An 18,762-nucleotide genomic window follows, 5' to 3' on the forward strand; every position below is an offset into this window, starting at 1 on the left:
GTTGTTGTTGTTGTCGGTTGATTGGGTTTTTTGTTTGGTTTTGTTATTAGTTGTTTTTTTTTTTCTCCACTGTGGATGTTGTACCAGTTTTATTGGTAAAATTAACATGAAGCCTCACAAACGCTGGAACATGCTTTTCCTTTTAAAGAATTTCCACTGGACCTTAATGGTGAGCATCCAGTCGTTGACATATAAACTCTTACAAGCTGATGTGCACACATGCGCCGGGGGGAGACGGTGGCAGCGTCCTGGTGTCAGGGATGGTTTCTGCGCTACGCACTGGGAGCCCACGATTCATTTGCCAGCCTTCTGGGCCTTCTGGGCAGACTTGGTGACTTTGCCAGCCCCGCCGCTCTTCTTCTCCACGTTCTTGATGACGCCCACGGCCACGGTCTGCCGCATGTCACGGACAGCGAAGCGGCCTGGGGAAGGGAGGGGGATGTGAGTGATGTGGCTGTGCCACCCCCTGAAAGGTTCTGATTCTTTCCCTGATCAGTTTTGTGTTGGGGCAGAGATAAGGAAGCCGAGAAATGTTCCTGCACAGCCACTGTTGGGTTGCAATGATTCCCAGAGGGAAAACCCGACCTAGCAGAGAGCCTGTCCCACCCACCCTAACCCAGCTCGTGCATCACATTTTGCAAATGGAGCAGCAATGGAACACATTCATTTCCCTCTGCCCCCCATCTGACCAGTGGGATGCTCAGCACGACCAGTGTGAGGTCTGCACCCAGGCAGTCTCCATGCTCCTCCACGGGACACCACACAGGAGCCATTCCCTTACCAAGGGGTGGGTACTGGGAGAAGCTCTCCACACACATCGGCTTGCCAGGAATCATCTCCACGATGGCAGCATCACCCGATTTCAGGGATTTGGGGTTATCCTCCAGCTTCTTGCCGGAGCGCCTGTCAATCTTCTCCTTCAGCTCGGCAAACTTGCAGGCAATGTGTGCGGTGTGGCAGTCAATGACAGGTGAGTAGCCAGCGCTGATCTGCCCGGGATGGTTCAGGATGATCACCTGGGGGACACAACAAGGTCCAAAGAGACTTGGCTATGGGTCCTGGTCTTCTCCTGAGCATGTTGCTTTTGGGACAGGGAGCGACCAGCATGCAAATTACAAACCCAAGGCTTAAACCCCAGGAAACCCCTAAAATGTTCAGCCTTCCCTTGGGGGTACGCTGCTCTCTGAGGTGTTATCTCCTCAGTGTCTGCTGTGCAAGGCTGTGAGCTGATGGATGTTGGAAATGAAATGGAATGGAGTAGAAGGGAGCAGAGTGTAGAGTAGAGTGTAGAGTAGAGTGTAGAGTAGAGTGTAGAGTAGAGTGTAGAGTAGAGTGTAGAGTAGAGTGTAGAGTAGAGTGTAGAGTAGAGTGTAGAGTAGAGTGTAGAGTAGAGTGTAGAGTAGAGTGTAGAGTAGAGTGTAGAGTAGAGTGTAGAGTAGAGTGTAGAGTAGAGTGTAGAGTAGAGTGTAGAGTAGAGTGTAGAGTAGAGTGTAGAGTAGAGTGTAGAGTAGAGTGTAGAGTAGAGTGTAGAGTAGAGTGTAGAGTAGAGTGTAGAGTAGAGTGTAGAGTAGAAGTGAAATGGAATGGAACAGAATATAATTCTCATCAGCTGACCTGAGAAGTGAACTGTGCTGCCTCCTGTGGTGGGTCTGACTTGCTGTCCCCGCAGACGTTCCCACGGCGGATGTCCTTGACGGAGACATTCTTCACGTTGAAGCCAACGTTGTCCCCAGGCAGGGCCTCGCTCAGCGCCTCGTGGTGCATCTCCACTGACTTCACCTCAGTGGTGATGTTCACAGGAGCAAAGGTGACCACCATACCGGGTCGCAGGATGCCAGTTTCCACTCGGCCCACGGGAACTGTGCCGATCCCTGCAAGGGGCAAGGAGAGATCAGAGCAGAATGTCACCCACAAAGCACATGTATGGCAGCATGGCATCTCCTATGGCTTTGATCAGAGACCACATTTGTCTCTTGCCAGACCAAAAATCAGTTACTAGCTGCAAGATCAACTTTAGGGTCTTCAAAAATACCATGAGTCAGTCTTTTCTACTCAATGTTTTGAAAAAAGATAAAAATAAAAATGGGGTTGCATCATAGTTACAAGGCCCTGAGCAACCATGAGCCCTGGAAATGTTTTCCTTCCCAGCAGCCATCCCCTCTTTGGAGAGGATCAGAACACTGCAGTGTGTGTGCAACAACACAGCCTGCTGGATTCATCATCCTCACTGAATCAGGGAACAGGATGGCTAATTAGATTAATGGGACATTCTGCACCTTGTGTCAACAGATTTGAGGAAAACTCACCTTTAGATCCAGGTGAAGAAGCATTAAGAATAAAAATCTGGAAGAGGCTGGTGGGATCCATCTACGTCTCCACACCAACCCTATTGCCTCTGCCTCCACCCTTCCCACAGTGTCTCTGCTCCCTAAGAATCTGCCTAATCCCATTGCAAAACTCCGTCTTTCTCCCTTCTGAACCAGAGCAGGATGCAGAGCTGCTCACTGTCCCTTATCTCTGTTGCAAATAAAACCCTGCGTTAAAATGCTGCTAAAAGTGAAGGAGCAACATTCAACATGGTCAGTTTCTGCAATGCACGTGCCCTTTGTAAAGTATGGAAAGGGCTGGAAATGGCTCTGCAGGGCTGCCCAGTGCTGCCAGCAAGACAGAGAGCACAGGGATATTTAAAGCCCTGAGAAGTACTCACATCACTGATGGTGTTCCCTAAAAGGTTGGTCCCGTGGTGCAGCTGGGCACATGGAGGTGCTGCTGATGGACACCAGCATCTGGGAGCAACAGCGGCCATGGCCAAGCAGAATCTCATTCCTGGCTGGTCTCCACCTGGTTCTGCCAGCCGTGACCTCTGGGACACCCAAATTTGAAGCCATTTTGGCATCGTGTTCACTAAGGAGAGCTCACAAACCTGCTGCTCCTCTCCTGTCTCTGGGCATCTTTGGGCGTATATGTCTCCAACCCAAAGTCTCACATGGGGTCTCTGTCCTCGAGCAAATACCCTTCTCCCCAGTAATATTTGAAGTTCAAGAAGTCCAACCCCTCCACTTTCCCAATACCTGGAAACATCATTCCAAAATCCCTGTGGAAGGAAGGCTCCAGTTAATGAGAAGAAGGACGCTGATGACAGCTCACCTCCAATCTTGTAGACATCCTGGAGGGGCAGGCGAAGGGGTTTGTCTGTGGGGCGGGTCGGGGGCAGGATGGTGTCTAGGGCCTCCAGGAGGGACACCCCACTGGCATTGCCTTCCTTGCGCTCCACCTTCCAGCCTTTGAACCAAGGCATCTGCAAACAGAACAGCAACACCATGCACTGATTCTGTCCTCAGCATCCTGGGATGGTCCCAACAGGATGTCCTGCTAGGACAAACTGTAGAGCTGGTTTAACCACATCCTGGATTTATTTGGGTTTGGTAAGGCCTTTGCATTCCACCATCCCTGCATGTTCACCTGCACCTCTTCATCCAGCTCCATCCCCATTTTCTCCCAGAAACATGGGAGATATCCATGAGCAGAAGAAAAAGCATGGAAGTGGTTCAACCCAGCAAACCTGCAGCCTTCATTCCTAACCCACAGGTGCTGCCTTCCCACAGCAGCCACATGCATCTAGCCCTCAGCACAAGGACTGCAGAGCCATTGAGTTTCTTCAAAGCTGCTGAGGGGTGGGATTGTTCTTCGTAGATGTTTCTGCCCAGCACTGGATCCTCAGGTGCAACACGTCACCCAAAGCACACCAGTATGCAACAGAACCTTGCTCATGTATGCCCCCATATCTGCTTCCCAAGACTCATAACTATTCCACAGCTCCATGGAAGAAGTAGGGTCTGACATAACACCATCTGACAGGTTGTGTGTTAACCCTGTGTTGTCAGCCATGGCTACTGCAAGCTCGAGGTCCCATCATTAACAGCTGAGCTTTAATTCCTGTTGCACTCTATTTTATAAAGCAGTCACGTTTCTCCAGTTTTGCCCACTTTGTACCCAACTCTTCCCAATCTTGCACCACAGATGTGGTGTATTTGGGCTGCAGTACCCCTCAGAGCAAAAGACTCCAAAACCCACTGCAAGTGGCCTCGTTCTGTCAGCTGCAGCAACAGAAAGTCAGTTTAATGCAAAACCCACTTGCCAAAAAGCTAGAAAATGTCAAACTGTCATTTTTTTTTTGTTAGCTTAGCAATGCTGTGCATCAGGGGCATGGGCTACATTCTCCCATGCAGGGCTGGCTTCAGCCCCACGTCCCTGCATCCTGGTGAGATGCAGCTGCTACACCACCGTGCAAGCATAGAATGGCTTAGGTTGGAGGGCACCTTACAGATCACCTAGTTCCAACCTCAGTCCTGGCTGTTTGTCCCCTGATGGATAGACAAGTCACCTGGCTGCCTCTTGCTCTAGTGAAACACAGCTGAAAATATACGAGTGAGAATGATCAGAGCTTTTCTGGGGGGTGAGGAATGAAAAGAGAAAGATTTGCATTGGATTCCCATTCAAGTTTTCCTAGAAACAGTGTAATGTGGGGAGATGGACTCTGTCCTCACAAAGGTGGGAGAGGACCTTGAGGATCATATCATGGGATGTGGAATTTCCCTGCATCCTTTCAGTAGACCTTCCCTGAATCCCCAGCCCCGCATCCAGTTCTCTCCCCCTGACGCTCCCAGCCTCCCATCTGAGGAACGAAGCCAGCGAGGCCCATCCTGCCCTGTGCCTCCCCTCTGCAGCCTATTAATAGAGAATTGTTCAGGATCATCTTCCCTGCCCAGCAGCTGCTGACATTTGGAGCCTGATTTGGTGGCACCCAGGAACTATGCAGCTGGGCTTGTCATGACCGCAGCTGACCTTATCCCAGCTCCACTACACAGAGGACAGGAATCTCCCAAAAACCCAAGCTAACCCCAAGCTTCCCATGAGCTGACTTTCCTTTTGCAAGGCTTTTCCTTTGCAAGGCTGTGAGCTATATGGCAGGTCAGTGTGTGGTTGCATTGCAGCACTCCTCTATCTTAGGCTCTCAATCCCAAACTCCCTTGGGCACTTGGACATGTTGCTTCCCTCCTCCTGGAGTGCTGACCCCAAATCCACAAGTGAAGTCCTAAATTCCCCTGAAGCACTGCATTTCCCATCGGTTTCCTAAAGTACCATGGGGTTTCAGCACTGAACAACTTGCTCAAGGTCACAAGACCTTCTTTAGTCTTTAGAAGACTGAAGCTGGGGGAGATTTTTCTCCAAAAAAAGATGGGAGAAACAACTGCTATTTGTCATCTGGACTGACAAAGAGCCCCCAAACCTGTTCAGCCTCTTCTTTCTCCCCTGCTATCACATGGAGCAATAGCACCCCACCATTGCACCACCAACACTGATGTACAAAGGGAGAGGCCAATCTGGAACCAACTGGACAAGAAGAAACCCCAAATGGATGCTCAATGAAATCATGGCTTCCACATGAGAAACTTGGTACCTTCCCATGCAAAAAATGCCTTTAAAATCGTTGTTCTGGCAGTGGAACATGGGTGCAGCTGATATGGCACCAATGGGAACAGGCACCCAACATGCAGCAGGTGTTAGCCTGGCTGTGTGGCTGGAACCACTCCAACCCTGCAACCAGATTGCATTATTTGCCTGGGAAAACAATGCCCTGAAACCACTCATGTTGTTCCTGCTGAGCATAACTATTGCTGTGGAAGACTTTCGATTACATCCCAGAAGCACGGCCCTACAGAACACGTGAGGATGCTCACGGTGCACCACTGGGACGCCTGGCCGTGGTACAACAAGAAGCCTGCACACAGTGCCCATTCATCCCAGCACAGTCACAGTGACGTGACAAATATCTACACTGGCAACGTGGGGCACTGCACACAACGAGTGCACGAAGCATGCCTGCAGCTTCCACACCACCAAAGGCAACCCCAAATGGCTGGGGACATTTAGGGCAGGAGAACAGCACGACACAACACACACTTACATTGGGGGATGGCTCCAGCATGTTGTCCCCGTGCCAGCCCGAGATGGGCACGAAGGGAACCGTGGCTGGGTTGTAGCCGATCTTCTTGATGTAGGCGCTGACCTCCTTGACGATCTCATCGTAGCGCTTCTCGCTGTAGGCAGGCTCCGTGGAATCCATCTTGTTGATGCCCACGATGAGCTGTTTCACCCCCAGAGTGTAAGCCAGCAGGGCGTGCTCACGGGTCTGCCCATTCTTGGAGATGCCGGCTTCAAACTCACCAACACCGGCAGCAACAATCAGGACAGCACAGTCAGCCTGGGAGGAGATAGAAGATGAGCTGCTGCTGTCCCTGAGAATGCTGCTGCTTCTGGGAGCTCTGAGTATGTCCCAAAGGGAACTTTACACAGAACAAACATGCCTTGGGCAGATGCCCAGCCAGGTGCTACACAAAACCCTGCACATCTACCCCAACCCTGATCCGTGTTTCTTGCCAATTATGTGTTGTTTTGCAACATGTTGGACAACAGGATGGATCTTTCTAAGTTGTGTAGATCTACCCAGGACCTCATCTTGACCACCCCTGGATGCTGGGCCAAAGCCTCACCTAAAATCCCACTGAAATCTTTTCAGCCATCTCCATGGTTGATGGAGGAGTTCCCACAGCTTACTGCTGTCCTCAGTGCCAATACAGAGGCTGTCTGTGTTTGACAAAAGGCATGCAGTATCCAGCTGCCCTCAAAGGGCATGCAGCCAGGCTCACCCAGTGCCCATGAAGGGCTCTGGGATGTAGAAATGCCCCACAGTGCAGTGCAGTGCAGTGGGGGGAAGCTGCCTTACCCTGGAGACGTAGACCACAGAGTTTGGCACTGTGGTGTGGTTTATGAAACAAAGATGGATGTTTTGAGAAGAAGAAAAAAGATCCACAGTCTCATCAGGCCAATAAAAAACAATGGTCAGTGGGAAGCTTTTTGTATACCTGAATTGTCTGTGGCTAAAATAACATGGGAGACATTCTCCCAAAAATACCTGTAGCTCTTCAGAATCCATATTCAGCCCCAGCTCATACAAACAGGGGAAGTGCTGCAGAGAAACCATGCCTTTTTGCCCAAGGAAACCCTTTCCTCAACATCCAGAGAAGGACTTGGTGCCACCTCTCTCACAGATCCTGCTCACCACCACTCATGGGTGCCACCTGAGCCTCCCACATGCAGCAGCTCCTGGCCTCCTGTTCTCACCTGGGATGTGCCGGTGATCATGTTCTTGATGAAGTCCCTGTGGCCAGGCGCATCAATGATGGTGATGTAGTACTTCGTGGTCTCGAATTTCCACAGTGAGATGTCAATGGTGATGCCACGCTCACGCTCAGCCTTCAGCTTGTCCAGCACCCAGGCGTATTTGAAGGACCCCTTTCCCATCTGGCCAACACAAAGGTGAGAGTTGGTCACAGCCCCAAACCCAGGGCACCCAGCAACGAAAGCGGAGGGTCACGCTGCAATGTCAGCGGCAGCCTTAATCTATAGGTCCATACACACAGTTGAAAGGAGATATGGTTCTCAAACATGCTCCCCAGTAGGATGGGAAAGAGGTTGGAGGCAGAGCTATGAAGAGGATTTGCGGTGGGACTGGATGAGAAACTGGAGCTGGAAACCAGCAAGGTCTCCTCCATGAGATGCCACAGCCCTGCAGGGCTGCTGTGAAATCACATTGATACAGAATTACACAGCAGAGCTGGAAAGCTTCTTATTGCTGCATTTGAATCTTTCAAGTGAAACCTAGACAGTCAGATAGAGGGAAAAGACATCACTAAGCAAGGGAGCCCTGAACTGACAGAACGCGGCAGGGGAATGGGTTAAAAGAAAATGAAATGCAAGAGTGTTGCTAGGAGCCGAACAGAAACGTGATTGATTTTTGCCACAGAGTGCGAATTTGCACGAAAAGCAACTGTGAGCTGCAGTCAGACCAACTGTCACTGCCAAATGGCCAAAACCCCAGCCAACATTGTCACGCAGAAAATCACGCTGGGTGAGATGAGCCACAGAAAATCTCTCTGTCCTGCAATAAAGAACACACCCTGATAAAAACAGGATGCTGCTTCCTTTGGGTCAGTGTCCTTTGATGCCAACAAGCAGAGCCAAACCTTCCCCAGGCTCTGAACAGAGATCTTGCACAGATGGGGGAGAACAAGCTCAGCCCTGCCCCACTGTGCCCCAGGGCAGCCCATGTGGACCAGAGAGTTAATGTGTCTCAACAACCAGATCTTGGCCAGAGAGGCAAGGTTTCTAAGAGGGAAAATAGAATTCAGCCAGAGAAATAGGTCATTTGCTGATGACGTAATGTGCTGTAACTGCCGTGCAAGGACGGAGGTGCTGTCCCACGTCTGTAGCAGCGATTTCTTCTAGAGCATCAGTGCATAAAATTCATAATGGATCATTATAGATCACCGGCCCGGAGGGAAATGCCTCCTGCTGGCAGGCAGCGAGTGCTCCAGTGCTGCCCACCACGGAGGGATGCTGCAGCACCGCACCCAACTCTCCCCGCCCGCACCGGGATGGGATCGCCGTGCCCCACATCCCTCCCACATCGCAGCCCCGTGCCCGAGCAGCACGAGGAATTAACGGTGCCAACCCCTTTATGTAACAGCTGAGCGCTGGGATGACTTTGCAGCTCTCTCGGGGGGGGGGGGGGGGGGATTACAGACAAAATCCTAAAGCCAGAGCAAACCTCCCCTTCCTCAAAGGGAGTGCTGAGTGATGCTGCAGCCCCAGTGGGCAGCCCCGAGCTCTGTGCCTGCAGGAGAAGGGGGTGGAAAAATCCAGAACTGCATCTTTGCTCCAATATGGCAAGAGATGCAGAGTGGGAGCTGGGAGGTTAACCCTTTCCAGCACGCACATCCACTCCCCCTTCTTTGCGGGGGGATATTTAGGGCACCATTAGAGCATGCTAATTTACTGCACAAGCCAAGGGGAGGGCTAAGGGAAAAAAAAGGGATTCATTTTGTGCAGTGCATTAATAACGAGGCACGCTCAGGCAGGAGCTCAACCACCAAACCCCACAGCCTTTCAGCCATCAGCGCTTTGCTTAGGGGTGGGGAAGCTGAGGCACAGAGCAGGCCCCAGGGTGCAGCTGGTTGTGGGGGCACCCAGCTGATCCTAAAACCCACAGTTTTCTCATAGGAACCGCAGGGATCCATACCCAATCAAAAGGCGCCCATTTGGTGTACCCCCCCACCCCGGAACGTGCTGATGGACCTAACCTGAAGACAAGCAAGATCCTTTATTTAGCAAACATCTCCCCTCCTTCCATAGGGTATATTCAGTTACCCAGAGCTGTTGTTGAAAACACAGCACAGTCTGGCATCGCACAATACCTTCACTGTTCGGTGCCAGAACTGCCTGAGTTTCCTCCATCAGACCCCGGCGGAGGGGCAGCTTTCTATTTGGAGACCACAATTACTGTTGGTTTTTGGTTTTGTTCAATAAATAAATAAATAAAACGAACAGTTTACTCTCTCGGAGATACTGTTACTTCTGCCCTTGAGGTCAAAAAGAAAAATAACATCTTTTCTCTTAGGAAAAAAAAAGGAAGTAATAATAAATAATAATAATAAAAATTGGACTGCGTTTTCTGATCGCTTTTTGGGTGCATGCAGGCCTCCATTTCCTGAGAATGCCACCTAATGGAAGAAAGCCCTTCCCCAGCCCTGCATCAGAAAATGGAGTCGGTAAGCTCAGTCAATAGGCTATTAATAGCAGCTCCCAGTCCCTGCATATTCTGGCAAGTCAGGGGAAATGTCTGCCCAATTAACACAGCTGCAATCATGACCGTGTCACCATGCCATACCCAATCTGCAGGTAAGGGGCTGGAGGTATACCAAGGAACAGCAGCAATCGTTTTTAAATGGAGGAGAGAGAGATGATTTGATCCTAAGGAAGAGGCTCTGCTCTTAAGGGCTGCAAGAGAAGGCTGACAATGAGGCAGGAAAAGGGGTGGTGTAGCTCAGATACTATTGGCACATTCAAAGACAGATAGACAGCAAGATGTGCTGTCAGGAATGGCAGCTCTGAAGGCTTCTCTATTTTTTTCTTCTTTTTTTTGTTCCTCCCTCCCTGTTTTCATTTAAACATGGGGTACTGTCCAGAAAAAAATTAAGGGATGTCTTCATTAAAGATTCATGGAAGGTTCAAGGCGTGATGACAATAAGACCTCTTCTGACCAGATCTGCCTCATGGGTAACACAGCCAGGCTGCTCCTGGCTCACCCACCTCTCTAGAATTTGCCATCACTTATTTCCCAGCGCTCCCCATTCGCATCATTTTCCTCTGCCCCTGAGAATATTTTTTCCTCTTTCATCTATGCACGTGCCACGTTACAGGCATTGGGTGGTGCTTTGCAGTGTGACAGCCTGATAAATGCCTGCACTATGACACTGCTGCAAACAGCACCGGTAGAGAAGCGAAACAAAAGAATTCAACTTAAATGCTGTATGCCAGCTTTAATGCTTAAAGCTGCATGCCAGCTTTCCCATACAGAGGGCTACCAATCAACCCCCATCAAAGGGATGTGTCTTTAGCCAAGCAGACCACATTCGTGCTCCAGCTGATGCTGGCTGCTGCATGATGCTGGAAGGAGATGCTACAGGGTGAAATTCGCAGTCATGCACTACTCAGGAGGGGGTTTATCAGGTTTTCCTCCCCGTGCATGGGATTTAGTGGGAAATTCATGCCCTGTAGCACTGTGGCTCTCCCAGAATCCTCGCCATCACTGCTGGTACAACAATCCATCTTCTGAATGCCCAGGTGGTGGGCTCAGCACTGGGGGCGAGCACCCAATGGGTCACAGGAGCTGGGAAGACTTGGGATGCAGAGGGGAAAAAAAAAGCGATGGGAAGAGAGGGAGAAAGGTACGAGAATGGCATCACCAGGTGGAGGGGGTACTGCCCATGGGACATCAGCACGGAGCTGGGGACACGGCGGGGGACACTCTCCTCACCTCGGCAGCCTCCTTCTCGAATTTCTCAATGGTCCTTTTGTCAATGCCCCCGCATTTGTAGATGAGGTGCCCGGTGGTGGTGGATTTCCCAGAGTCCACATGCCCGATGACGACAATGTTGATGTGCGTCTTCTCCTTCCCCATGCTGGTGGGCTAAGCGCGGCGGGCGGGCGGTGGGGGGAGCGCTGGGGATGCAGCTGCGTTTATGGAGAGGCTGTAAAGGAAAAAACAGCAGCGTCAGCACAGCCCCCATCACTGCACTCCCAGCCCAGACAGGGGTGCGTGGCCGTGGCTCGGTGGCTCTGCCCATGCTGGGACAGATCCAGCTCACCCCCGGAGGAGACCGGCCAGGCTATTTCTGGCCACCACGTCCAGCCTCCAACTCTCAGCAAGATACCATGATTTTGTCGTCTGCCTTCCTGGAGACCCCCAGTTCCCAAGGCTACGTCATCGGTGCCTCGAAGGTGCCCTTCCTCCGTGAAAAAACAAAAAACCAACAAACCAACAACCTTCTGATGGGCTCTGCACCGCTTCCTTCTAGGTCTTTCCAAACCCCATTCCATTTTCAAACCCTCCATTTCCACAGGCATCCTGGGAGGAGCCACGGGTGCCTGTCCTCCCTGGGTGCCTTCGCCTCTTGGGTGACAACATGGTGCCCAAAAAACGGGATGGACAAAAATAGCCCTTACACTCTACCCTGAGCAGGGCGGCAAAGAGCGGGGCAGGGCAGCACAGCTGAGCCTGCTGCGGGGGATTTTGTGGTATTTTGCTGCCCTGAATCTGGATGAAACGGAGGGAGGAGGCTTAAAACGAAAATCAATAGATCTGTTCTGGCATCTCCCAGGGTTACCATGGTGCCGCAGCTGCTACAGAAGCTCTGCACAATTAGGAGCTTTAATTTGACGTCTAATAAAATCCAATTTTATGAAGCCGCCCATAGAAGCGGAGCAGACCGGGGGCAGCTTTCTGCTCGCACAGCGATTCGGGCGGGCAGTGACAGCCCCGCTGCCCCCGGCCCTCCTCCCTGTCCTTGAACGAGCAGGATCCGGCCATGGCGCAGCCCCGCGCAGGTGCCCGGCATCAGCTGAGCTCCTTTCTGCACACCCAGGGCACGGGGCTGCCAGGGAAGTATTGGGGAACTCCTTTATTTTCATTTATTTTGTTTTTATTATTATTACTATTATTATTATTATTTCTTTTTTTCCTCCATTTTTTTTTTCCTTTTTCTTCGTTTTTTTTTTTTTCTGATTTATTTTCACTTTTTTTTTTTCTTTCTTCCTCTTTTAATTTCAACGTTATCCTTTCCCTTCCTTCAAGCTTTCAGGATGCAAGCTCCTTCTCACCTGTGGGCTGAAGGAGCGGCCCAACCCCATCCCCTCCCTCCATCCCAGGGGTCCCCCCTACCCTCGATGTCAGCAGCACCCCATGCACACGCATCGTACCCCCGCCCCAGCGACCCCCCCCTTTCCCATCTGGGTCCCCCCCCCGTTCCGAGCAGCATGATCCCGGGGGGGGCTGGAGCTCTTACCGGAGCGGCGGTCGGGGCGGCAGAGGCTGCCAGCTTGGGCTCCGGCGGCTTTATCTCCCCGGGAGGGGCCCACCTATTGACGGCGGCAGCGCAATGCAGCGGCCCCCCCGCACTACGGCAATGCGGTACCGGGCGGGGGAGGAGGAGGCGAGCCGGGGGGAGGAGGAGGAGGAGGAAGAGAAGGAGGAGGAGGAGAGAACGGGGAGAGGCGGAGGGGGAGAAATGGGGATGGGAGGGAAGGTAGATAGGAGAGGTGGAAGAGTGGGAGATGGAGGGATGAGGAGGAGACGGGGGAGAAAGGGATGGAAGGAAGATGGAGGGATGGGAGAAATGAAGGAGAGCCGGAGGCGTGGAAGATGGCGAGACTGGAGGTAAAGGGATGGGAGGAATAGAGGGATAGGAGGAATAGAAGGATGGAGAAAGGGAGGGAGGTGGTGGAGCAGAAGAAGGATGGATGGGAGAGGTGGAAGGGTGGGAGATAGAGGGATCGGAAGAGGTGGAATAAAGGGATGGGAGAAATGGAGGGAGAGACAAATGGAGAGTTAGGAAGAATAGAAGTATAGGAGGAATGGAAGAGAGATGGAGAGATGAGGAAGCAGACAAGGATGAAAAAAGATGGGAGGAAGGTGGAGGAAAAAAGGAAAGAGAAATGGAGGAGAGATGGAGGGATAGGAGGTAAGGGGATTGGAGGAAGATGGAAGGATGAGAGAAATGGAGGGATGGAAGAAATGAAAGGACAAGAGGGATGGGAAGAACAGGAGAGATGGAAGAGTGAAAGATGGAGGGATGAGAGGTGAAAGGATGGAGCAGGTGGGAAGGGGACAGTGGGATGGATGGAAGGAAGATGGAGGAATGGGAGGAAAGTAGAGGGATGAAAGATGGAAAGCCAGGAGAGCTGTAGGGATGGAAGATGAAGATGGGAGAGGGAGGTGTGGAGCAGATGAACAGATTAGGGAGGTGGAGGGAAAGGAGGAAGATGGAGGAATAGAGGGAGATAGAAGAAAGTATTTTTTACAAGTGAATGGAAATGATGGAGCTCCTTGTCCGGGGCGGGCAGAGCAGGTGGAAGCCAAGTGGAAATTGGAACCCCCATGACATTCTGGGGGTGAAGGGATGGAGCTGGGGTGGGCATGGGGCCCAGGGCTCCCAGTGAGTGGGATGGGGACAGGTCATTGCAGGGGCACATGTGTCTCTGGGCACAGCCCTGCAGGCACTGACCCATATTTCTGCCTCAATGGAAATGCATTAGCCCAGGAGCAAACAGTGAAGGAGCAAACAAAGCAAAATGTTTCTGCATTTGAAATATGTAGGGCTGTTGCTCAAGAATCTGTGGTTTGTGAACATCGTTTAATTTAATGGGAGATGAGGTTCAAGTCTTAGGATAAGGAAACCATGAATAATGTCCTGCTACCATGTCAATTCCCATGCATTAAAAAATATCAAGTGGTGGTCAGAGTATTTATGCCCAAGTCAGCAGTGCAGTCACAAGGTAATGCAACATTTTCTGTGTCCCAACACCAAAAACAGCTCAAAAGAGAGCTAAATCTGAATTAATCTATGTAATAGTCCAAACCAATTGTGTGGGCCAGGCATCTTCCAGTGGGTTTAACAGCTAAGTCACATACTCGCACTTCACCATCTCGGGGTTAAACATACATTGTGTAGATTAAAATGATGTGAATCTCTTATTAATGATTAAAGGGAGAGTTTTTTTTCTGAATGTTACAGATTGGTGGTATTTACTTAGAAATATGATAGGAAAGGTATCTTCTATGCAGCATTCTCTGTGCAATACTGAGTACCAGAAAAACAAACAAACAAACAAACAAACAAAAACCTTCTAAAAGTTTATTTTCACTTAAACAGTATTTAAATGCATTGATCTCATTTTGGGATGGGGGCAGTGGCATTACCCCCGGCCTGGACGTGCTGGGGATGGACATCAAGTTTGGCAATGCATAGCAGGAATGGGTGTACAAGTCCCTTGCTCTTCCTGCCTGTTTTTTAGGGCTTTGCCAAAAAATAATCTCCTCTTTTTATGCAAAGACAGGCAGGAGGCACAGAAACAGGGCTGCCCATAGCTGCAGCGTGGCAGAGCCCAACAGCCCATGACACTATAAATAGTGCAGGACAGGAATAGGAGAGAGCTGCCAGACCTGGCTAATCAGGATGAGGGTCGGCCACCTGACACCCAGCCTCCAAGGGACTTAAAGCCACAGCCGTGTGCTGCAGAGCAGGGCTTCCCCAGTGCCTGCATCCTGAGTGGGAGCACTTCACAACAGTGTTGGACCAAACACTTGGAAATTAGTTTTCAACCTTCCTTAGATTCTCTGCCTGCTGGGGTCTCCCTCACAGAGCTAAACATGCAGTGAGTGGAAGTTCAGAGCCTTGTCTCCATCCTTCCAGGTTCAGATTTGAGCCCAGGTGAAACAGCTCCTCTACACAAGTAATGTGTTCAGCTTGCTGAGCTCTCACAATTTTCCCTGTGAAATGCATCAGGTCCCCTCTGAAGGAGGAGGTCTGGGAGGTGCCGACAGCAGCAACCAGGGATGCTCACCTCAGTGTCACCCCAGATACCCTGCTCTCACAGGGGCTGGCCAGAGGATCAGCAAAAGGATCACTGTTTTCTTCCTTCACCCCAAGCAAAGAAAGTAATACTTGCCTTGAAAAGAAGAAATACATGCCTCACAAGCATTGGAGGGGCAGCTCAGAGGGTAGGGGAAGCAGCCAAGCTCCAGTGGACAGCTTTATGTCAGGGGGGATGCTGTTAGGGTACCCTCCTCCTATGGTCAGGGCTTCAGCTCCTTGCAACACAGCAATATACACAAAGACACAAATTCTCATCTTAGTAAAACCCCATCCACGAGGGATGGGATTCCCTCCTGCATCTCCCTGTGGTTTCTGGAATGTGTTCCTGTAGGACTGGCTTTGGGGTCGCCCTTTCCAGGGCCCCATAGCACCCAGATGCTCTTTGTGCATTTGCCTGGAAGAATAAAACATGGAGTTTTCTCCTAAAACCTTCCATGCAAGCAGGTTCCATGCTGCAGACCCAGAGAGGGGCAACGAAAACAGCACTGTGGGACAGAAAGACAGGGGAAGAAGGAAGAGGGGAGTATTCCAAGGTCCTGCAGTCAGCACAAGATGGTGATAACTTTAAATTGGAGCCTGTGGTTTAAAAATAACCTCTGGCAGTAACAGTCAGATGCCCAAGCCCTCTCACCACCCAGCCAGCTGGGGTTGGTGTCTGGTGTCACCCTGACAGGACAGCAGTGTGCCACATGGCTCTGCTAGGCTCACACAGATACTCAGCAGCACCAGGACGAGCAACGCAGAGCTTCCTTCAGCTCATCATAACCTCCAAGCTCCTGGGTACTGCAGTGACTTGAGGCGGCAGTGATGAAGGGTCACAGCTCGAAGGCTTTTAAAAGCATCCTCAGGGCCATTTGGGGTGTGGGTGGTGGCCCGTGGGGTGCTCCTCAATAAACCTCTTCTGCAAAAAATGGGTAAGTTATGGGGTTGAAATAGAGAAATCACCCCTGCAGCAGCCCACCCCGTAGTGAGGTGTTTGTGGGTATTCACATCCAAAATTCAAAGGGAGGATCAGCTGGATCAGGTGACCTGGCCAACAGCACCTTCAGCTGCACATCCTGTTGCAAAGGCAAAGCAGCTTGTGGGCTCTCAGCCAAAATTCAGCCTTGGAAGGAAAACCATCACAAAACACCCCACTTCCCACTTGCTGAGTAGAGCAGCATCCATGGGCTACAGCACACATCCTCGGGTCCATTGCAGCAGCTCCTCCCCTAAACTTCGGTTCCTTCTGAAGACTTTAACTCCTTCACTGCTCTTCACCTTCCCCATGATCATTTCAGCATTGCTGCTAAAATACAGCTCCTTCCTGCTCTCAGAGATGCTGCTGTGTTTTGGCAGCTGGGCACATCTCCGGGTTGGGAAAAGCCAACACTCAACCTGGGGACAGCTCTTAATGAACCACAAAGAAAAGCCAGCCCCTACCCCCTGCTCTCCTCAGATGAAGGTGATGTTGCTGGTACTGTCCCACTGACAGCGATAGCACTGGCTGCACCCAGAGGGAGAAACGAGGACCTTAATGAGGGCTGACCCAGCCCTTCTCGAAGCCCTAGCAATTATATTCAGCAATGGATTCATCTTGCATTCGCTGAATGATAGCAAAACCTTCCCTCGATCCCACGAAGGAGATGCTGCTCCTGCTGATCTGGTTCCTGCAATAAAACGATCCCATTTTCCCAGGTTTTGCTGCTCGGGGCAAATTCCTTCATGCATTATCCCCCGATTGGGAACATAACACGGGGAACGAAAGCCGGGAGCAGCCCCGCATTCCCAGCACGTCCCCGCGTTACCGATGCGATTTCTCCGATCCAAACCCTCGTGGGCAATGGGCGGTCCCGTCCCGGTAGGTGGCAGCAGCTGCCCACGCCGGACCGATGTCGCGCGGCACTGAAGATGGGAAAAACGAGAGGAGGGGGAGTACTTCCCAACCCTGCGCCCATCCCAACCTTTCCTACACCACACGAGGTTCCCCACGGCCAGCCGCACGGCTGCAGATCCTGCCAGCATTCTCAATAAAGTCTTACTGGAGGACACAAGCCATCCACGCAGACTGACTCCTCCCAGATTGCTCTGGGTGCCTGTTGTGACCCTGCTGCCCTCGTGCTTTATAAAGCAGGCTGAGACATGGGCGTAAGTGCTGCTGTTGCACAAAGGGAATAGGAAGTGTTCGTGCATCTCTGCTCTATCATTAATTAAAGCAATTATCCCACTCAGGCTCCGTGGAACACAAAGCGATTCTGTTCCCACGAGGAAGAATGTAACCCATTATAGACTATATTCTGTGTATCAAATGTATTTTTATTACTCTATACACTAGGGAGGCATAGGACGCAGGAATGCATCTGTCAGGAAGCATTTGAGGAGCAACGTGAGAAATGCCATCAACTTCACTAGAACAGAATTGACTTCTCAGCCCTGGAGCACCCAGTTTCACCCTTTCCATCCTCTCTTTCGAGGCCACAAAAAGCCCCAGAACCCATTTTCCAAAGCTCCCTTTGCTTTGCAGCCAGTGGGGTCAGGAACATTTGCACACAGCAGGGCCAGCCTGGGGGTCCCAAGGATCCTGAAATCAGCTCCCTGATAGAGCACAGGACAGAAAAACAAATTTTGGTGCTGCGCATGGGAAAAAAAAGACCAAACAAATACAGGGCTGTTCAAACAGTTTGGATTTGTACAGCCAAAGTCCATCACAGACCTTAAACTTATTTCCTGGAAAGCACTGAGTCAGCACCATCAACGGGGGAACTGAGGCACAGTGGGAGGAACTCAGTCCTGAGCTGCATGACACACTCTGCTGTTGATCCCCAGAACTCTGGAGACTTTCTACCCTTCCCCAGGAGATCAATCTGACCCTCAGCAACCATGGGAATCAAACAGCAATATTGATTCTGCCTGTGTCCACACTGGATAGTCTGCAGCCTCCACAGCTGCAAGCTTTAACAAAAACACATTTCTCTCTCTGAAACATAGGGCTGCTCCCAGAAAGCTGCAGCACACAGACACACTGCTCCCAGCCTCAGCCTTGCTCAGCACTCCAGGGATGAGGAGCTATGCTGGGATTGCACCCAGGGCCATGCTCACCCTGTTCCCACCTCAACTTGCTTTTACACAAAAAAGGACTTCTTTTCTCACCTGGTGCACACATTGGTTTCTTACAGACCACCACAGCCCCCTTCCTCCAAAATGCCAGCAAGCAAGCTCCAATCTTGATACTGTGCCCACAGAATGCAAGCCCTGAGCAAGACAACACTTGTGAGAGCTCAGTCAGCGCCCAAACTAATCCCAACCCCATGCAGACCAGGCACAACCACAGCCATGTGCTCCCACCCCAAGCACAGGGGTCAGAAGTGCAGCAGCCTCACAGCAGCACTCCCTGCACACCGTGGGAATAAATGCATATAGCACCAGCAGGGACGTGCTGTGCAGCCACTCAGGGAGGATAAGATGCAGCAGGTGCCTGTACAATTGCAGTGGTAAAGCCAAATAATGCTCACATGCAAAACACCCCTGCATCAGTGAGTCATGTTGGCACGACCGTGCTGTTCAGCTCAGAGCTACTCACCTCCTGCAGAAGTCCCTCCCAGCATTACAGCCATGCTGGAAACGCTGGATAGAGACTGCACTGCCTCCAGGATCCATCCCATCCATACCCATGGCTCAGCCTCAGCCTGGCAGACCCCTCACCACCAGTGAAGAACAACCCACAGTG

The 18,762-nt window shown here is 51.2% G+C and overlaps 1 protein-coding gene across 1 annotated transcript; it reads right to left on the minus strand.

Moving 5' to 3' along the window:
• EEF1A2 (eukaryotic translation elongation factor 1 alpha 2) lies at positions 1-12,566 on the minus strand. The gene is made up of 8 exons (XM_065754300.1): positions 12,468-12,566; positions 10,940-11,153; positions 7,186-7,365; positions 5,969-6,265; positions 3,148-3,298; positions 1,615-1,871; positions 782-1,016; positions 1-422 (listed from the first exon to the last, which is right to left on the minus strand). The coding sequence occupies exons 2-8, from the start codon at positions 11,081-11,083 to the stop codon at positions 295-297; spliced, it is 1,392 nt and encodes a 463-aa protein (XP_065610372.1). The 5' UTR covers positions 11,084-11,153; positions 12,468-12,566; the 3' UTR covers positions 1-294.
• Between the last annotated feature and the right edge of the window lie 6,196 nt (positions 12,567-18,762).

This window comes from Cyrtonyx montezumae, unplaced genomic scaffold, assembly GCF_038088225.1.
Source record: "Cyrtonyx montezumae isolate F1298 unplaced genomic scaffold, pur_monq_1.0 scaffold_9, whole genome shotgun sequence".
Classification (NCBI taxonomy): domain Eukaryota; kingdom Metazoa; phylum Chordata; class Aves; order Galliformes; family Odontophoridae; genus Cyrtonyx; species Cyrtonyx montezumae.